The 14,800-nt window shown below is 48.8% G+C and overlaps 1 protein-coding gene across 2 annotated transcripts; it reads left to right on the top strand.

Moving 5' to 3' along the window:
* The first annotated feature begins 146 nt into the window (after nt 1-146).
* NOB1 (NIN1 (RPN12) binding protein 1 homolog) lies at nt 147-12,397 on the top strand. 2 transcript variants are annotated; one of them, XM_523405.7, is made up of 9 exons: nt 147-354; nt 476-608; nt 2,833-2,963; nt 5,585-5,656; nt 5,877-6,002; nt 6,097-6,297; nt 6,885-6,982; nt 9,254-9,398; nt 11,668-12,397. In XM_523405.7, the coding sequence occupies exons 1-9, from the start codon at nt 292-294 to the stop codon at nt 11,935-11,937; spliced, it is 1,239 nt and encodes a 412-aa protein (XP_523405.1). In that variant the 5' UTR covers nt 147-291; the 3' UTR covers nt 11,938-12,397. The 2 variants fall into 2 exon arrangements, with proteins under 2 accessions (XP_523405.1, XP_009429391.1); XM_009431116.4 differs by lacking the exon at nt 2,833-2,963 and having other exon boundaries at nt 156-354.
* The last annotated feature ends 2,403 nt before the right edge of the window (nt 12,398-14,800 follow it).

The following is a 14,800-nucleotide window of genomic DNA, read 5'->3' as shown; positions in this document are numbered from 1 at the left end:
CACCACTACACCTGGCAGGTTTTATCTTCAAAGGTAAAGAAGGCACTAAGGTCTAGATGCTGAAGCCGATTTCCCAGGTGTCCCCCAAGGTTTGACCCCGCCCACACTTCTCTGGCTATGCGGGCGGCATCGCTGCGCATGCGCGCGAGTAGAGCAGGGAGGTGCTGGCGCGGCCGCCAGGAGGCGCAGCTAAGTCGCGGCTGCTCTTCCTGGTTCCCAGAGGCCCAGACTTGGACATAGGAGCCGGCGCAAGCTCCGTGCGCATGCGCGCTCCCCTCTCACGCAGCCAACATGGCTCCAGTGGAGCACGTTGTGGCGGATGCTGGGGCTTTCCTGCGGGATGCGGCTCTGCAGGTACGGGGAGCTCCCTCCGGGACGAGAGAGATCTGGGCTGGCCGCCCCTCCCGGAGTGCGTGGAGTCGCGCGGAGCGTTGCTTGGTGCGGGTGGGTCTGAGCTGGGGCGTTCTGTCCGCAGGACATCGGGAAGAACATTTACACCATCCGGGAGGTGGTCACTGAGATTCGGGACAAGGCCACACGCAGGCGGCTCGCTGTCCTGCCCTACGAGCTGCGGTTCAAGGAGCCCTTACCGGAATACGTGCGGCTGGGTGAGTGCCTCTGCCCTAGCGTTGACGGGAAGCTGGGGTCCAGGGCGCAGATGGCACCCAGTTGGGTGCGAGTTGGGGTCTAGCTGTCTTATCAGAGCAGTAGATTTAGAGCCAGCACTTTCTAGGAGATTGTGGTGGGAGAGAGGCTTCCTGGGTCTGGAGTCCTCCAGTAACTAGCTGTATGCCCTCGGGCATAGCATTCAAATTTGGGCCTCGTTTACCTCATCCGCAAAATGGGAATAATAATTGTATCTGTCTCCAAGGTTGCTGTGAGCATGAACTGAGGAATATGGCAGTCAGCACAGTGTCAAGCACTTTGCAGACACGCAATAAATTTATTTGGATTTAAAATAAGAGTTTGGATCTCTTGCTATTACTCTCGTCCATTTCTTTTCAGTGGATTGGGCTGATGACTGGATACAAAGATCTGCACCTGGCAGAGTTTTAAAAAGGGAATGCTTTGCATTGTATTAAATGTGAAAGAAAATTAAGCTGGGCGCGGTGGCTTACGGCCTGTAATCCCAGCACTGGGAGACCGAGGCGGGCGCATCACCTGAGGTCAGGAGTTCGAGACCAGCCTGACCAACATGGTGAAACCCTGCCTCTACTAAAAATACAAAATTAGCTGGGCGTGGTGGTGTGCTCCTGTAATCCCAGCTACTTGGGAGGCTGAGGCAGGAGAATTGCTTGAACCTGGAGGTGGAGGTTGCAGTGAGCCGAGATTGCACCACTGCACTCCAGCCTGGGCGACAGAGCGAGACTCTGTCTCAAAAAAAATAAAAAATAAAGAAAATTAAAGAATTGTCTCTTGGCTTAGGAGTCAGCGTTGTTCTCTTGTTGGGAATCAAGGTGATACCCAGGAAAGGCCCCTCAGTGGTTGGAAGTGTTTTAGAGGTTAGAGGCTGATAGTGGAGATGATGTTACCTCCTCTGTTTGTGATTTCTACGATTTTCTCCACCAACTTAGTAGCTCTGTGATCTTTGCCAACTTACTAAATCTTTCCGAGGAAATACTAATAGTACTGCTGAAGAATGGCAAAGGATGAAATGAATTAACACATAAAGCTTTTAATGCAGTGCCTAGTACACAGTAAGTGCACAGTAAATTTTCGTTGCTGCTAATGTCTGTTTTTTAGGAAATAAGAGCAATATACCTAGTGTTCCTTGTACCAGGGTAGCAGGAGACATCTTTCTGTTAATTTCAGGAAATTTTAAGTGTTTATTATGGATGACTCTGGAGAATAACAGCAGTCTGACATGTATTATGCATTAAGCACATGCTTTTTGTTTCCTCATAGACTACTACAATTACAAATTGAGCATACTGAATCTGAAATCCAGAATGCTCCTAAATCTGAAACTTTTTTTTTTTTTTTTTTTGAGATGGAGTCTGGCTGTGTTGCCTATCCTGGAGTGCAGTGGCACGATCTTGGCTCACTGCAGCCTCCACCTCCTGGGTTCCAGCAATTCTTCTGCCTCAGCCTCCCAAGTAGCTGGGACTACAGGCACACGCCACCACACCTGGCTAACTTTTGTATTTTTAGGAGACAAGGGGTTTCACCATGTTGGCCAGGCTGGTCTGGAACTCCTGACCTCAAGTGATCTACCCACCTCAGCCTCCTGTAGTGAGGTGTGAGCCACCACGCCCCAACTTCTTTTTTTTGAGAAGGAGTCTCACTCTGTCGCCCAGGCTGGAGTGCAGTGGCGCAATCTTGACTCACTGCAACCTCCGCCTCCCAGGTTCAGACAATTCTCCTGCCTCCGCCTCCTGAGTAGCTGGGATTACAGGCCCCCCGCTACCACACCGGGATAATTTTTGTATATTTATTAGAGACAGGTTTCACCACGTTGGCCAGGCTGGTCTCCTGACCTCAAGTGATCCGCCCACCTCTGCCTCCCAAAGTGTTGGGATTACAGGCGTGAGCCACCAGGCCTGGCCCCAGCCAACTTTCTGCTCCTTCCTCTGCATTTGATAAGGGTGTTACAGTAAATCTAACTGGCATGAATCTTGGTGGTGGAGAATACAAATTTCTCAACTGCGAGTAGGAAAAGGTCAGAAAATGGATGAAAGTGTTAAGGTTTTTCATGACATAGTGATCCTTTCTAAATTGTTTTGATACTTCCATTATTTTGATCTGTTCTAAATTGTTTTGATACTTCCATTGGTTATCCAAGGTCATATGGCTTTTTACCTCTAACTGAAGATGTAAATCTGTTGTTTACAGTGACTGAGTTTTCAAAGAAAACAGGAGACTACCCCAGCCTCTCTGCCACGGACATCCAAGTGCTTGCACTCACATACCAGTTGGAAGCAGAGTTTGTTGGGGTGTCTCACCTAAAACAAGAACCACAGAAGGTAAATCAAGAGGATGGGTTTTTAAAAGCTTTGTATTATGGGAACTGTCAGGTATACAAAAGTAGAAGGACTAGTGTAATGGACCCAGGGTTCCCATCATCCCCCCTCCAATTATCTCTTAGCTAGTCTGTATTCATCTACACTGATCCACAGCCCTGAGTGCTTTTTTTTTTTGAGATAGAGTCTTGCTCTGTCGCTCAGGCTGGAGTGCAACGGCGTGATCTCGGCTCACTGCAGCCTCCGCCTCCTGGGTTCAAGCGATTCTCTTGCCTCAGTCTCGCGAGTAGTTGGTGGGATTACAGGCGCCCACCACCACACCCGGCTAATTTTTGTATTTTTAGTAGAGACGGGGTTTCGCCATGTTGGTCAGGCTGGTTTCGAACTCCTGACCTCAGGTGATGCGCCCGCCTCGGCCTCCCAAAGTGCTGGGATTATAGGCGTGAGCCAGTGCGCCCGGCCTCAGCCCTGAGTATTTTAAACTCAGACATCGTATACTATTTCACTGATAGATATTTCTTGGTATGTCTCTAAAGATCAAGACTCTTAAAAACTTTAAAGCCATCATTACACCTACACAAAATTAATAGTAATGCCTGTTATCAAATATCCAGTCAACATTCACATTCCCCAGTTATTTTGTAAATGTTAAAGAGTTTGTTTGTTTGGATCAGGATCCCAATGAGGTTCATACATTGCAATTGGCAAGTGTGTCTCAGTCCCTTTTTTTTTTCCCTCCTTGATCCAGGGTCTAGCTGTGTTGCCCAGGCTGGTCTTAGAACTCGTGGGCTCAAGTGATCCTCCCACCTCAGCCTCCTGATTAGTCTCTTTTGATCTGTAGGTTTTTGGGAAAGGTTTAAATTTGGAAAATGCAAAAAGAATAAAAATCTATATATCTGTATATAATAATTTTTTTTTAAAAAAAGAACTATTTCTGGCCAGGTGCCGTGGCTTATGCCTATAATCCCAGGGCTTTGGGAGGCCAAGGCAGGAGCATTACTTGAGCCTAGGCATTTGAGACCAGCCTGGGCAACCCCGTCTGAGGCAGGAGGATCACTTGGGCCCAGGAGATTGAGGTTGCAGTGAGTTGTGATCATACCGCTGCACTCCAGCCTGAGTGACAGTGAGACCCTGTCTGAAAAAAAGAGAGCTTTCTGGAGGTAAAAAAGAATGAACACTAAGTACTTGCAAGTGTTTTTTTGAACCTTGCTTCCTTCAAAACTTTGACTTCCTATTGTGTTTTTAGGGTCTTACCCACTGTGGCTAGGTTGAAGAGACCGATACATTTGTGCCTGCACCCATTGTCTATTTCTAAGCCAGAGGATTTTAGAAGTCAAAAATTTTAACCTAATAATAATTCATTTTCAATAGTGTTGACAAATAATTGCTTAATCTTCTCTGCCTAAAGTCATCAAAACTATGGTGGACTCATATTTTTGCACTAGTTGAAACTACCCTCAAATTTTTTTAAGAAAGATGGGGTCTCTCTGTGTTGCCCAGGCTGGTCTCAAACTCCTGGGCTCAAGCCATCCTCCCACCTTGGCCTCCCAGAATGCTGAGATTACAGGCATGAACTACCACACTTGTTTTTTGTTTGTTTGTTTGTTTGTTTGTATTTTAATAAGACAGGATCCTGTCATCACCTGGGCTGGAGTACAGTGGCGCTGATCACAGCTCACTGCAGCATCAAACTCCTGAGCACAAGCAGTCCTCCTACCTCAGCCTCCCGAGTAGCTGGGACTGTAGGTGTACACCACCATGCCTGGCTAATTTTAAAATTTTTTTATAGAGACAGGGTGTCACTTTTGTCCAGGCTGGTCTCAAAATCCTGGCCCAAAACAATCCTCCTACCTCAGCCTTCCTAAGGGCTGGGAGTTAGTGAGCCACTGCACCCAGCTATTTTTTTATTTTTATTCTCTGATTTTTTTAAAACATTGGATGTCAGCCAGGCTCGGTGGCTCCTGTGTGTAATCCCAGTGCTTTGGGAGGCTGAGATGGGCAGATCACTTGAGGCTGGGAGTTTGAGACCAGCCTGGCCAACATGGCGAAACCCCATCTCTACTAAAAAATACAAAAATCAGTGGGGCATGGTGGCGCACACCTGTAATCCCAGCTACTTGGGAGGCTGAAGCATGAGAATCGCTTGAACCTGGGAGTCGGAGGTTAGGTTGCAGTGAGCCAAGGTTGTGCCACTCCCCTCCGGCCTGGGTGACAGAGCAAGACCCTATCTCAAAAAAAAAAAAAAAAAAAAAAATTGGATATCCTTTTTTTTTTGTGAGACAGAGTCTCATTTTTGTTCCCCAGGCTGGAGTGCAGTGGCGTGATCTCAGCCCGCTGCAACCTCCGCCTCCCGGTTTCAAGGAATTCTCCTGCTTCAGCCTCCTGAGTAGCTGGGATTACAGGTGCCTGCCACCATGCCAGGCTAATTTTTGTATTTTTAGTAGAGACAGGGTTTCGCCACGTTGGCCAGGCTGGTCTCCAATTCCTGACCTTGGGTGATCCGCCCACCTCGGCCTCCTAAAGTGCTGGGATTACAGGCATGAGCCATCGCGCCCGGCCAAAAAAAAAAACTGGATATCTTTAATTTTGATAACAAGAGGTATATGTTTTTTGTTTTTTTAAAGGTTAAAGTGAGCTCATCGATTCAGCACCCAGAAACACCTCTGCACATTTCTGGTTTCCATCTGCCCTACAAGGTAATTTCTTAGTCAAGCCAGGCCGTTCATGCTCTTTTCTGAAACATGTCACATCTCTCTAAGTCATCTGTTCACAGTGAACTAAATTTACGCGGACCAATAACATAGTTTGTCCAGCCCTGTCTGATCTGACTTGTATATCATATGTGATTTCATCTGTGACCTGAGAGGTGGCTACAGATGAATTTTCAGGTTTTAAAATTGTTTCTTTTAATTTCAGCCTAAACCCCCACAAGAAACAGAAAAAGCACACTCAGCTTGTGAGCCTGAGAACCTGGAATTTAGTTCCTTCATGTTCTGGAGAAACCCTTTGCCCAACATCGATCATGAACTGCAGGAGTTGCTGGTGAGGCCTTGACTTTTGGTCTTCTGACGACAGCTCAACTTCTCCTCCACTGCTCCTGTGGGCTGGGAGTTTGAAAGGTCTGTTGATGTTTCAGATTGACAGAGGTGAGGACGTTCCAAGTGAGGAGGAGGAGGAGGAAGAAAACGGGTTTGAAGACAGAAAAGATGACAGCGATGACGACGGGGGTGGCTGGATAACCCCCAGTAACATCAAGCAGATCCAGCAGGAGCTGGAGCAGTGTGACGTCCCCGAGGACGTGCGGGTTGGCTGCCTGACCACAGACTTCGCCATGCAGGTGGGTAGGGTGGGCCTGGGCCGTGTGTCACACACGTCATCGGCAGTGGTCCTACCGAGGTGTACAGATGTACACGGAACTGGTGCTGTGCAGTGCTTCTTTTCCTGGTTCTGGAAACCACCTGTGCCATTTGGTGATTTTTAGTTTTGCTTAGAGGCTAGACAATCGTGATATAATGGCAACATTTGTATAGTACATTAAATGTTTAACGTTTACTATTTATGATTTTTTTATGATTTTTTTTCAGTATATATAATGCCATGTGGTCAGTCAGGTTCTTAACACAGGGAGAGAGGGTTTTTAGCCCAGCAATGAGTATATTTGGCCCAGACAAAATAAAATGTCTGTTGAGAGAGCTTGCTAATGACAGGTCATGGAAAATGACGAACACAGGCTCCAGGACGGTGTTAGAAAGACACCTGGGCCTTCGTCTTCGTTTACACACCTTGAGAGGCCTCCCCAGGCTGAGTTTCCTCCGCAAAAGCCAAGGAATATGGGCAAGGCAGGGTTTGTGAAGTTCCCTTAACTGTAATTACAAAATGAAATGTGAAAAGAAAATTGATTTCTTCTTTAACTTGTGGTTGTAGAATGTTCTGCTGCAGATGGGGCTGCACGTGCTGGCGGTGAACGGCATGCTGATTCGTGAGGCCCGGAGCTACATCTTGCGCTGCCATGGCTGTTTCAAGTATGTAGCTGGTGCCCTGGCCCTGGTGCCCTCTGTGGAACACTCTTCCTGTTTCTTTTTTTGTTTTGAGACACAGTCTCGCTCTGTCACCTAGGCTGGAGTGCAGTGGTGCAATCTCAGCTCACTGCAACCTCTGCCTCCTGGGTTCAAGCAATTCTCCTGCCTCAACCTCCCAAGTAGCTGGAACTAGAGGCACATACCACTGCACCCGACTAATTTAATTTCTGTATGTTTTTAGTAGAGGCGGGGTTTCACCATGTTGGTCAGGCTGGTCTCGAACTCCTGACTCCAAGTGATCCATCCACCTCAGCCTCCCAAAAAGCTGGGATTACAGGCATGAGCCACCGCGCCTGGCCCAGATTCTTGTTTTTGGTTTTTTGGGTTGTTTTTTTCTGAGACAGAGTCTCTCTGTTGCCTGGAGAGCAGTGGCACAGTCTAGGCTCACTGCAATCTCTGCCTCCTGGGTTCAAGCGATTCTCCTGTCCCAGCCTCCTGAGTAGCTGCGACTACAGGCACCCGCCACCACATCTGGCTAACTTTTTGTATTTTTAGTAGTGACAGGGTTTCACTGTGTTGGCTAGGCTGATCTCAAATGCCTGAGCTCAAGTGATCTGCCTGCCTCGGCCTCCCAAAGAGCTGCGATTGCAGGCATGAGCCACCACACCCGGCCCTATGAGATGCTTAATAAGATTGAGAAGGTGGTTGTGAGGAACTAGGAAGACAGTTGTGTCAAGGACTCTGTGGTATCCAATACATAAGCAGCGTGCCTATCGGGTGAACTGTTAGTTTCTTGACCACTGACCTCTCATTGCTTTTCTGACTCTTGAGTTGGTTCCTGTGGTGGGTCAGGCTGGTGTTCTGTAGGGAGGCCTCTGGGACCCTGGAAACCGCCTGGTAGGCGTGGAAGAGCCTCTGCCGCAGCCTCGCTGGTGGAGTGTGGCCTGAGGACCTACTCTAGGGTGGCATCTGCCATTCTGCAGGCTCAGGCTGGGTCTGGGGGCATCACGTAGATCATCTGTGGTGCCCCTTGTTGTAGAGGCCGATGAGGAACTTTCTGAATCATCAAAGGTGCCTCTCTGGGTCCCCAGCTCTTCCACTGGGCGGGGCGTTGCCTGTGTGAAGCCTCATTCCCTGAAGTCCTGAGCATAACCCAGCACTCAGGCTTGGGGCCCCGCCCCGCCAGCCACTGTGGCTCTGCTGGTGGCCAGCCACTCCTCAGAGCGGCCCATACCTTCCTCTGAAGCTTCACGTCCCTTTGCTGCGTCAGGCTCATGATAGTAAAGCTCCTGGCTTCATAAAATTCCATTTTCTCCAACGTCCTTTGTTACAGAAGCACTAAATTCACCAGATTAACACTCAATTCTTAGAAACACTTGGAATGTTCTTCATGCTTGTCAGATTAGCCCCGTGACTGCACAGTTTGATGTACAAAATAATTAGGTCCCAACACTTGTTACGAGGTGCTTAGTTCACTCACAAGAGACTTCAGGTAAGGCATTTGGCTTCTCCAGCCATTCCACGCAGCTCTTGTGTCTTGACCATTGGGAATTGATGGAGAACTCCAGAAGGACAGGGACCAGGGCCACTGCTTTGCCGCTGATAGCAGCAGCTTTCTCCTGTCGAGAGTCCACTGTCGGGGCTTGAGTGCATAGGTGGGGGAAGCCTTGGTTCTGCCCTCAGTGCCCTTAGTTCAGCCACAGCAGCATGTTTCCTGTCTCTCTCATTAATATGCTCTGCCACCTCCAGAGCTGCTCCCGAGTTAACACCCAGGCTGACATTTGGAGAGAAGGTAGCTCGTGGTGTGACGAGGTGCCCCTCGAGAAAGTGCCGTGATGTGAAGGGCATTGATTCTGGAGCCAGACTGCCTGGGTTTATCTGCCATGGACCAGCTGGGTGACCTTGAGCAAGCTGCCTTAACTTGCCTCAGTTTCCCCATCTGTAAAATGGAGACGGTGCCATCCTCCCAGGACTAGTGATGTGAACCCTACAGAACAGGGCCTGGCGGTGTGTAGGAAGGGTTCGGGATTCACCTAACTGCATCCTGCTCGCTTGCACACTTCCTTACCTGCCCCTCCTGTGGTTTATCTGTCCCTCAGAGGGACGCGGCGGCCCTTTGCTGACAGCTTCAGTGGCCTCCGTCTTTGTGACATGTGTGGTGCGGTTCAGCCCTTCCCTGTTTCTTCTCCTGAGGCCCGAGACCCACCTTGTGCTCTGGGGAGGCGTTTGCTGCCTGTGGCTTTGGTACAGATCATCTCCTTTTGTGTCTCCCAGGACAACGTCTGACATGAGCCGAGTGTTCTGCTCACATTGTGGGAACAAGACCCTGAAGAAAGTGTCCGTGACCGTCAGCGACAATGGCACCCTGCACATGCACTTCTCCCGCAACCCCAAGGTGCTGAACCCCCGCGGCCTCCGGGTGAGTGGCGCCTCTCCCAGTCCCCTCCCAACACCAGAGTCAAAAAGAACAGAAAGGACAAAAGAAAACCTAGTCTAGTCGTTTCTGCAAGATGGGCGATTGAAAGCCTGTGACCTAGGTACCAAGACGGAGTGGGGAGAGTGTGTGACAGATGCCATCTCATGAGAAGCAACCGCTTATTCAGGCAGTAGCTGTGAAAGACTACGGTAGCGGCTCACGAAGTGGGAACTCATTTGGAGTAAGGCGGAGGTTAGATTTGGGCAGGAGTTGAAGGATGGGCAGGGTCTCAGGAAGCCCATGACGCAGAGAGGAACGGGTGTGGAAAGCACAGCACGGAAGAGAGGGCCAGACGGGCTAGATGAGCAGCAGCTGCCGACGCAGAGAATCGGGAGGGAAGGATTGGAGGACCAATGAGTGGCACAGGCTTCTCCCAGCAGTAAAATAGCCACATGTGCATGAGAAGAACCTTTACTTTCAATTTTGAAATAATTTTCAACTTATAGAAAAGTTGTAAAAACAGTACAAACAATTCCTGGGGTTTTTCTTGTTGTTTGAGACAGGGTCTCACTCTGTCACCCAGGCTGGAATGCAGTGGCATGATCTTGGCTCACTGAAACTCCACCTCTGGGGTTCAAGCGATTCTCCTGCCTCAGCCTCCCAAGTAGCTGGGACTACAGGCACACGCCACCATGCTTGGCTAATTTATCTTTAGTAGAGATGGAGTTTTGCCATGTTGGCCAGGATATTCTCAAACTCCTGACCTCAGGTGATTCGCCCACCTCAGCCTCCCAAAGTGCTGGGATTACAGGCGTGAGCCACTGCACCCGGCTAATAATTCCCGTTTACCCGTCACCTGGATTTCCCAGGGTTAATCATGTACCACATCTGCTTTCTCTTTATACATGTACATATTTTTTTCCTGAACCATCTGAGTAGATTGTACACATAATGCCCTTTTGCCTTGAAACAAGGACTTTATCTTATGTAACCACAGTGTAATTATCAAAATCAAGAAATCAGCATCGCTGCGATACCAGTGTGTAATCTGCAGACCCAACTCCAGATTTTGCCAGTTGTTCCACAAATTTCCTTTCTGACAAAAGAAGGGGATTTTTTGGGTCCAGAGTCCAGTCTAGGATGAAACGTTGCATTTTGTCATCTTGTCTTTTTTCGACTGGGGTCCTTTCAGTCTTTTGTCGTAGATGACCTTGACACTTTTGAAGAGTATGAGTCCGTTCCTTTGTACAACGTCCTTTCCCTTGGGTGTGTCTGGTATTTCCTCGGGATTGGATTAGATTGGGGCTATGCAGTTTTGGCAGGAACACCCCACAGGTGATCCTGATGTGTCCTTCTCAGGACTTCGTTTCAGCGGGTAAATGATAATTGTCTAATTTACTGGTGATACTAACTTCAATCACTTGGTTCAGTGGCTTCTGCCACCTTAATCCCCTGTAAAGTTATTTATAATACTTAATTTGTAGAAAGAGACTGAGACTATGTATATATTATTTCTCGTTGAACTTACCTAAAGTTGCCTGAAACAGTTATTATAGTGATTATTGCCAAATGGTGATTTTCTGTCTTTCCTTCCATGTTTATGACCTGGTATTATACTGTAAAGAAGAACTTTCCTTTTAGTCTCATTTATTGATTTCTATGAGTGTGGTCTTGTGGATTTTTGTCATAGTCTACAGGTTGTGATCTATCACTGTCATTTTGAGCCTCGCGTTGTGCCATGTGTGGCCAGTGGGAGCCTGTGTTCTTTTGACAGATCCTAGTCTGTCAAACTTTATGGCACAACAAGAAGTTCCCAGAGACTCAGCCATCTCCTGCCTGTGCCCCAGAATCCGCCATTTCTCTCAGGAGCTCTGGTTTTTTATGCAGGATGGTTTTTAGAAGTAAAGATCTGGGGACTGGGTGTGTCTGTTGTCCTGCGGTGTCATTGCGTCTTGGCTACAATGGACAGAGCTAGGAAATACATACGTGTGTGTAAATACACACTGGAATGTTTTGTATTTCTATTTCTGTATTGTCTTTAGCTGAAGGTATGTAGTCAAAATACCGTGTTCGGTTTTTCGTGTGTGAATTGAGGTGGGAATCAGGTGGGAGGCGGCGGCATGTCACACGTAGCACATGGTAGGCAGTCAATTACCACCCGCTGTCATCTGCCTGCACCAGGATCTGCAAGGTCGGCTGCACCTTACCAGCCATGGCCTTGTGTGACTGTGGCTCCCCTTCTTCTAATGGCCCTTCCTTGTCTTATTTCCAGTACTCGCTTCCCACTCCCAAAGGGGGCAAATACGCCATCAACCCCCATCTCACCGAGGATCAGCGCTTCCCTCAGCTGCGACTCTCCCGAAAGGCCAGGCAGAAAACCAACGTGTTTGCCCCTGACTACATCGCCGGGGTGTCACCCTTTGTCGAGAACGACATCTCCAGCCGCTCAGCTACCCTGCAGGTCCGGGACAGCACCTTGGGAGCTGGGCGGAGACGCTTAAATCCCAACGCTTCCAGAAAGAAGTTTGTGAAGAAAAGGTGAAGAGCGAGTTCCCGCAGGCAAATTGGATGGGCGTCTGGCCGCCGTGGAGTTCCGGTGACCCATTTCCCCAGCCGTGTCGTCTCCAGGACCACCCGATGGAAATCACAGGCGGGCTTCACGGTGCGGCTCTGCCCGCCCATGCCCCGCTGGGTCTGCAGGGAACTGGACCGTCCCATGGCCTGTGAGCACCGGAGCCCCTGGCTGCCTGCCAAGGAAGTGCAATTGCATACAAACAGAAAGAACAACGCCCTGGAGCCAATCTTCAAGAAAGGAATTTCCAAAGGATAATATTTTTCTAATAAATGCGGCTGCAACCTCCTGTGCATTTAATTAAATAGGCCAAATTTTTGCTGCTTAGGTCATCTCAAGGCTGATACTTGAGCTGTGTGCCCAGAGATCATGCATTTAGATTTATCTTTTGCCAGAAAATACAAGGTTATAATAAAACTAAGAACTACCATTTCTTTCTTTTCTTTTAACCTGTTCTTTTTTTGAGAATAGTTTCTATTCGTCTGGAAAGTGCAACGTGGTGAGCTCCCTGACGGCCTTTCACCTGGATTCCCCACGGTTCCGCCTCATCTTTCTCTGCACACACAGTCACAAAGTATGAGTCGTCTAGGAAAAGGATATTCTTTTGCATAACCACGGTAGAGTTAGCAAATTCAAGAAATATCACATTGGTACATTACTATTATGTAACATGACAGCACTGGAAGTCACCCCGTATCAGTTCGTTCTTCAGCTGCCTAATGTTCCATGGCGAAGAGCTATGAAACAAACTCTGTTAAGTACTTACTCTACATTAGCCCATTTAATCCATAGAACGTTAATACAGGGTGCGGCTGCTGTTATTTTGAGCAGTCCTGAGCTGCAAGAGGTAAGTGACACAGCATGTGAGTGGCTGGGCCAAGATTTCAGCTTAGTCCATCTGTACTTTTTTTTTTTTTTGAGACAGTCTCGCTCTGTCGGCAGGCTGGAGTACTATGGCTCAGTCTCGGCTCACTGCAACCTCCGCCTCCCAGGCTCAAGAGATTCTTCTGCCTCAGCCTCCCGAGTAGCTGGGATTACAGGCAAGTGCTGCTGTGCCCAACTAATTTCTGTATTATTATTTTTTTAAATAGAGACTGGGTTTCACCATGCTGCCCAGGCTGGTCTTGAACTCCTGACCTCAGGTAATCCACCCACCTTGGCCTCCCAAAGTGCGGGGATTACAGGTGTGAGCCACCACGCCCAGCCCCATCTGTGCTTTTTTTTTTTTTTTTTTTTTTTGAGACGGAGTCTTACTCTGTCGCCCAGGCTGGAGTGCAGTGGCGCGATCTCGGCTCACTGCAAGCTCCGCCTCCTGGGTTCACGCCATTCTCCTGCCTCAGCCTCCCGAGTAGCTGGGACTACAGGCGCCCACCACTGCGCCTGGCTAATTTTTTGTATTTTTAGTAGAGACGGGGTTTCACCGTGTTAGCCAGGATGGTCTCCATCTCCCGACCTCATGATCCGCCCACCTCGGCCTCCCAAAGTGCTGGGATTACAGGCGTGAGCTACCACGCCCAGCCTCCATCTGTGCTTTTAAGCCACAAATGTACCAGTGGAGATGGTAGGAAGGAGGGTGAACACTGCCCGCTTTCTGTCCCCATCTTTGTGAAACTCCTGCTCTTGGGAGGATTGATGGATTGACACCCACCTGGAGCACAGGGTACCAGACGAGAGGTGAGTAGTGGTTACAGCCTGGGTGACTCCAACGTGCCCTTTCCATTTCTCCCCATACTCTGTTCTGTCAGACATAGAGAAAGTAGGCCGAGCACGGTGACTCATGCCTATAACTCCAGCATTTTGAGAAGCCGAGGCAGGATCGCTTGAGCCCAGGACATGGAGAACAGCCTAGGTCAAAAGAATGTCTACAGAGAACACAAGAGGGTAAGGCTTTTAACTTAATTGCACCCCTGTTTCTCACCGTCATCTTGGAATTCCTTCCCTTTCTCCTCAGTCCCACCCATTTCATTCTGTATTTAGTAGCCATAAGACTACTAAATAAGACTGGTCAGGATTTGGCCAACAGTCTATATGTAATTTTTTTTTCTTTTTGAGACTGTCACCCAGGCTGGAGTGCAGTGGTGCAATCTTGGCTCACTGCAGCCTCCGCCTCCCAGGTTCAAGTAATTCTCCTGCCTCAGCCTCTGGAGTGGCTGGGACTATAGGTGTGCGCCACCACGCCCATCAAATTTTATTTGGTAGAGATGGGGTTTTGCCGTGTTGGCCAGGCTGTTCTCAAATACCTGACCTTAGGTGATCTGCCTGCCTTGGCCTCACAAAGTGATGGGATTACAGGCATGAGCTACCATGCCGGGCCTCACATGTAATTTTAAAAAGTCTTGGACCAGGGCCAGGCATGGTGGCTCACTCCTGTAATCCCAGCACTTTGGGAGGCCGAGGCAGGCGGATCACCTGAGGTCGGGAGTTCGAGATTAACCTGAGCAACATGGAGAAACCCTGTATCTGCTAAAAATACAAAATTAGCCTGGCATGGTGGCAGGCACCTGTAATCCTAGCTACTTGGGAGGCTGAGGCAGGAGCATGGCTTGAACCCGGGAGGCGGAGATTGCAGTGAGCCGAGATCGTGCCATTGCACTTCAGCCTGGGCAACAAGAGCAAGACTCCCGTCTCAAAAAAAAAAAAAAAAAGTGATGGGCCAGTTGCTGTGGTTCACGTCTATGATCCCAACACTTTGGGAGGCCAAAGTGGGAGGATCGCTCAAGTTCAGGAACTTGAGACCAGCTTGGGCAACATAGTGAGACCCCATCTCTAAAAAATATACAAAAATTAACATGTATGGTGATACACACCTACAGTCCCAGCTACTTGGGAGGCT

Source organism: Pan troglodytes, chromosome 18 (assembly GCF_028858775.2).
Source record: "Pan troglodytes isolate AG18354 chromosome 18, NHGRI_mPanTro3-v2.0_pri, whole genome shotgun sequence".
Lineage (NCBI taxonomy): Eukaryota > Metazoa > Chordata > Mammalia > Primates > Hominidae > Pan > Pan troglodytes.
Note: the sequence above shows the minus strand (reverse complement) of the source record. Positions and strands in the feature narration are given on the sequence as shown.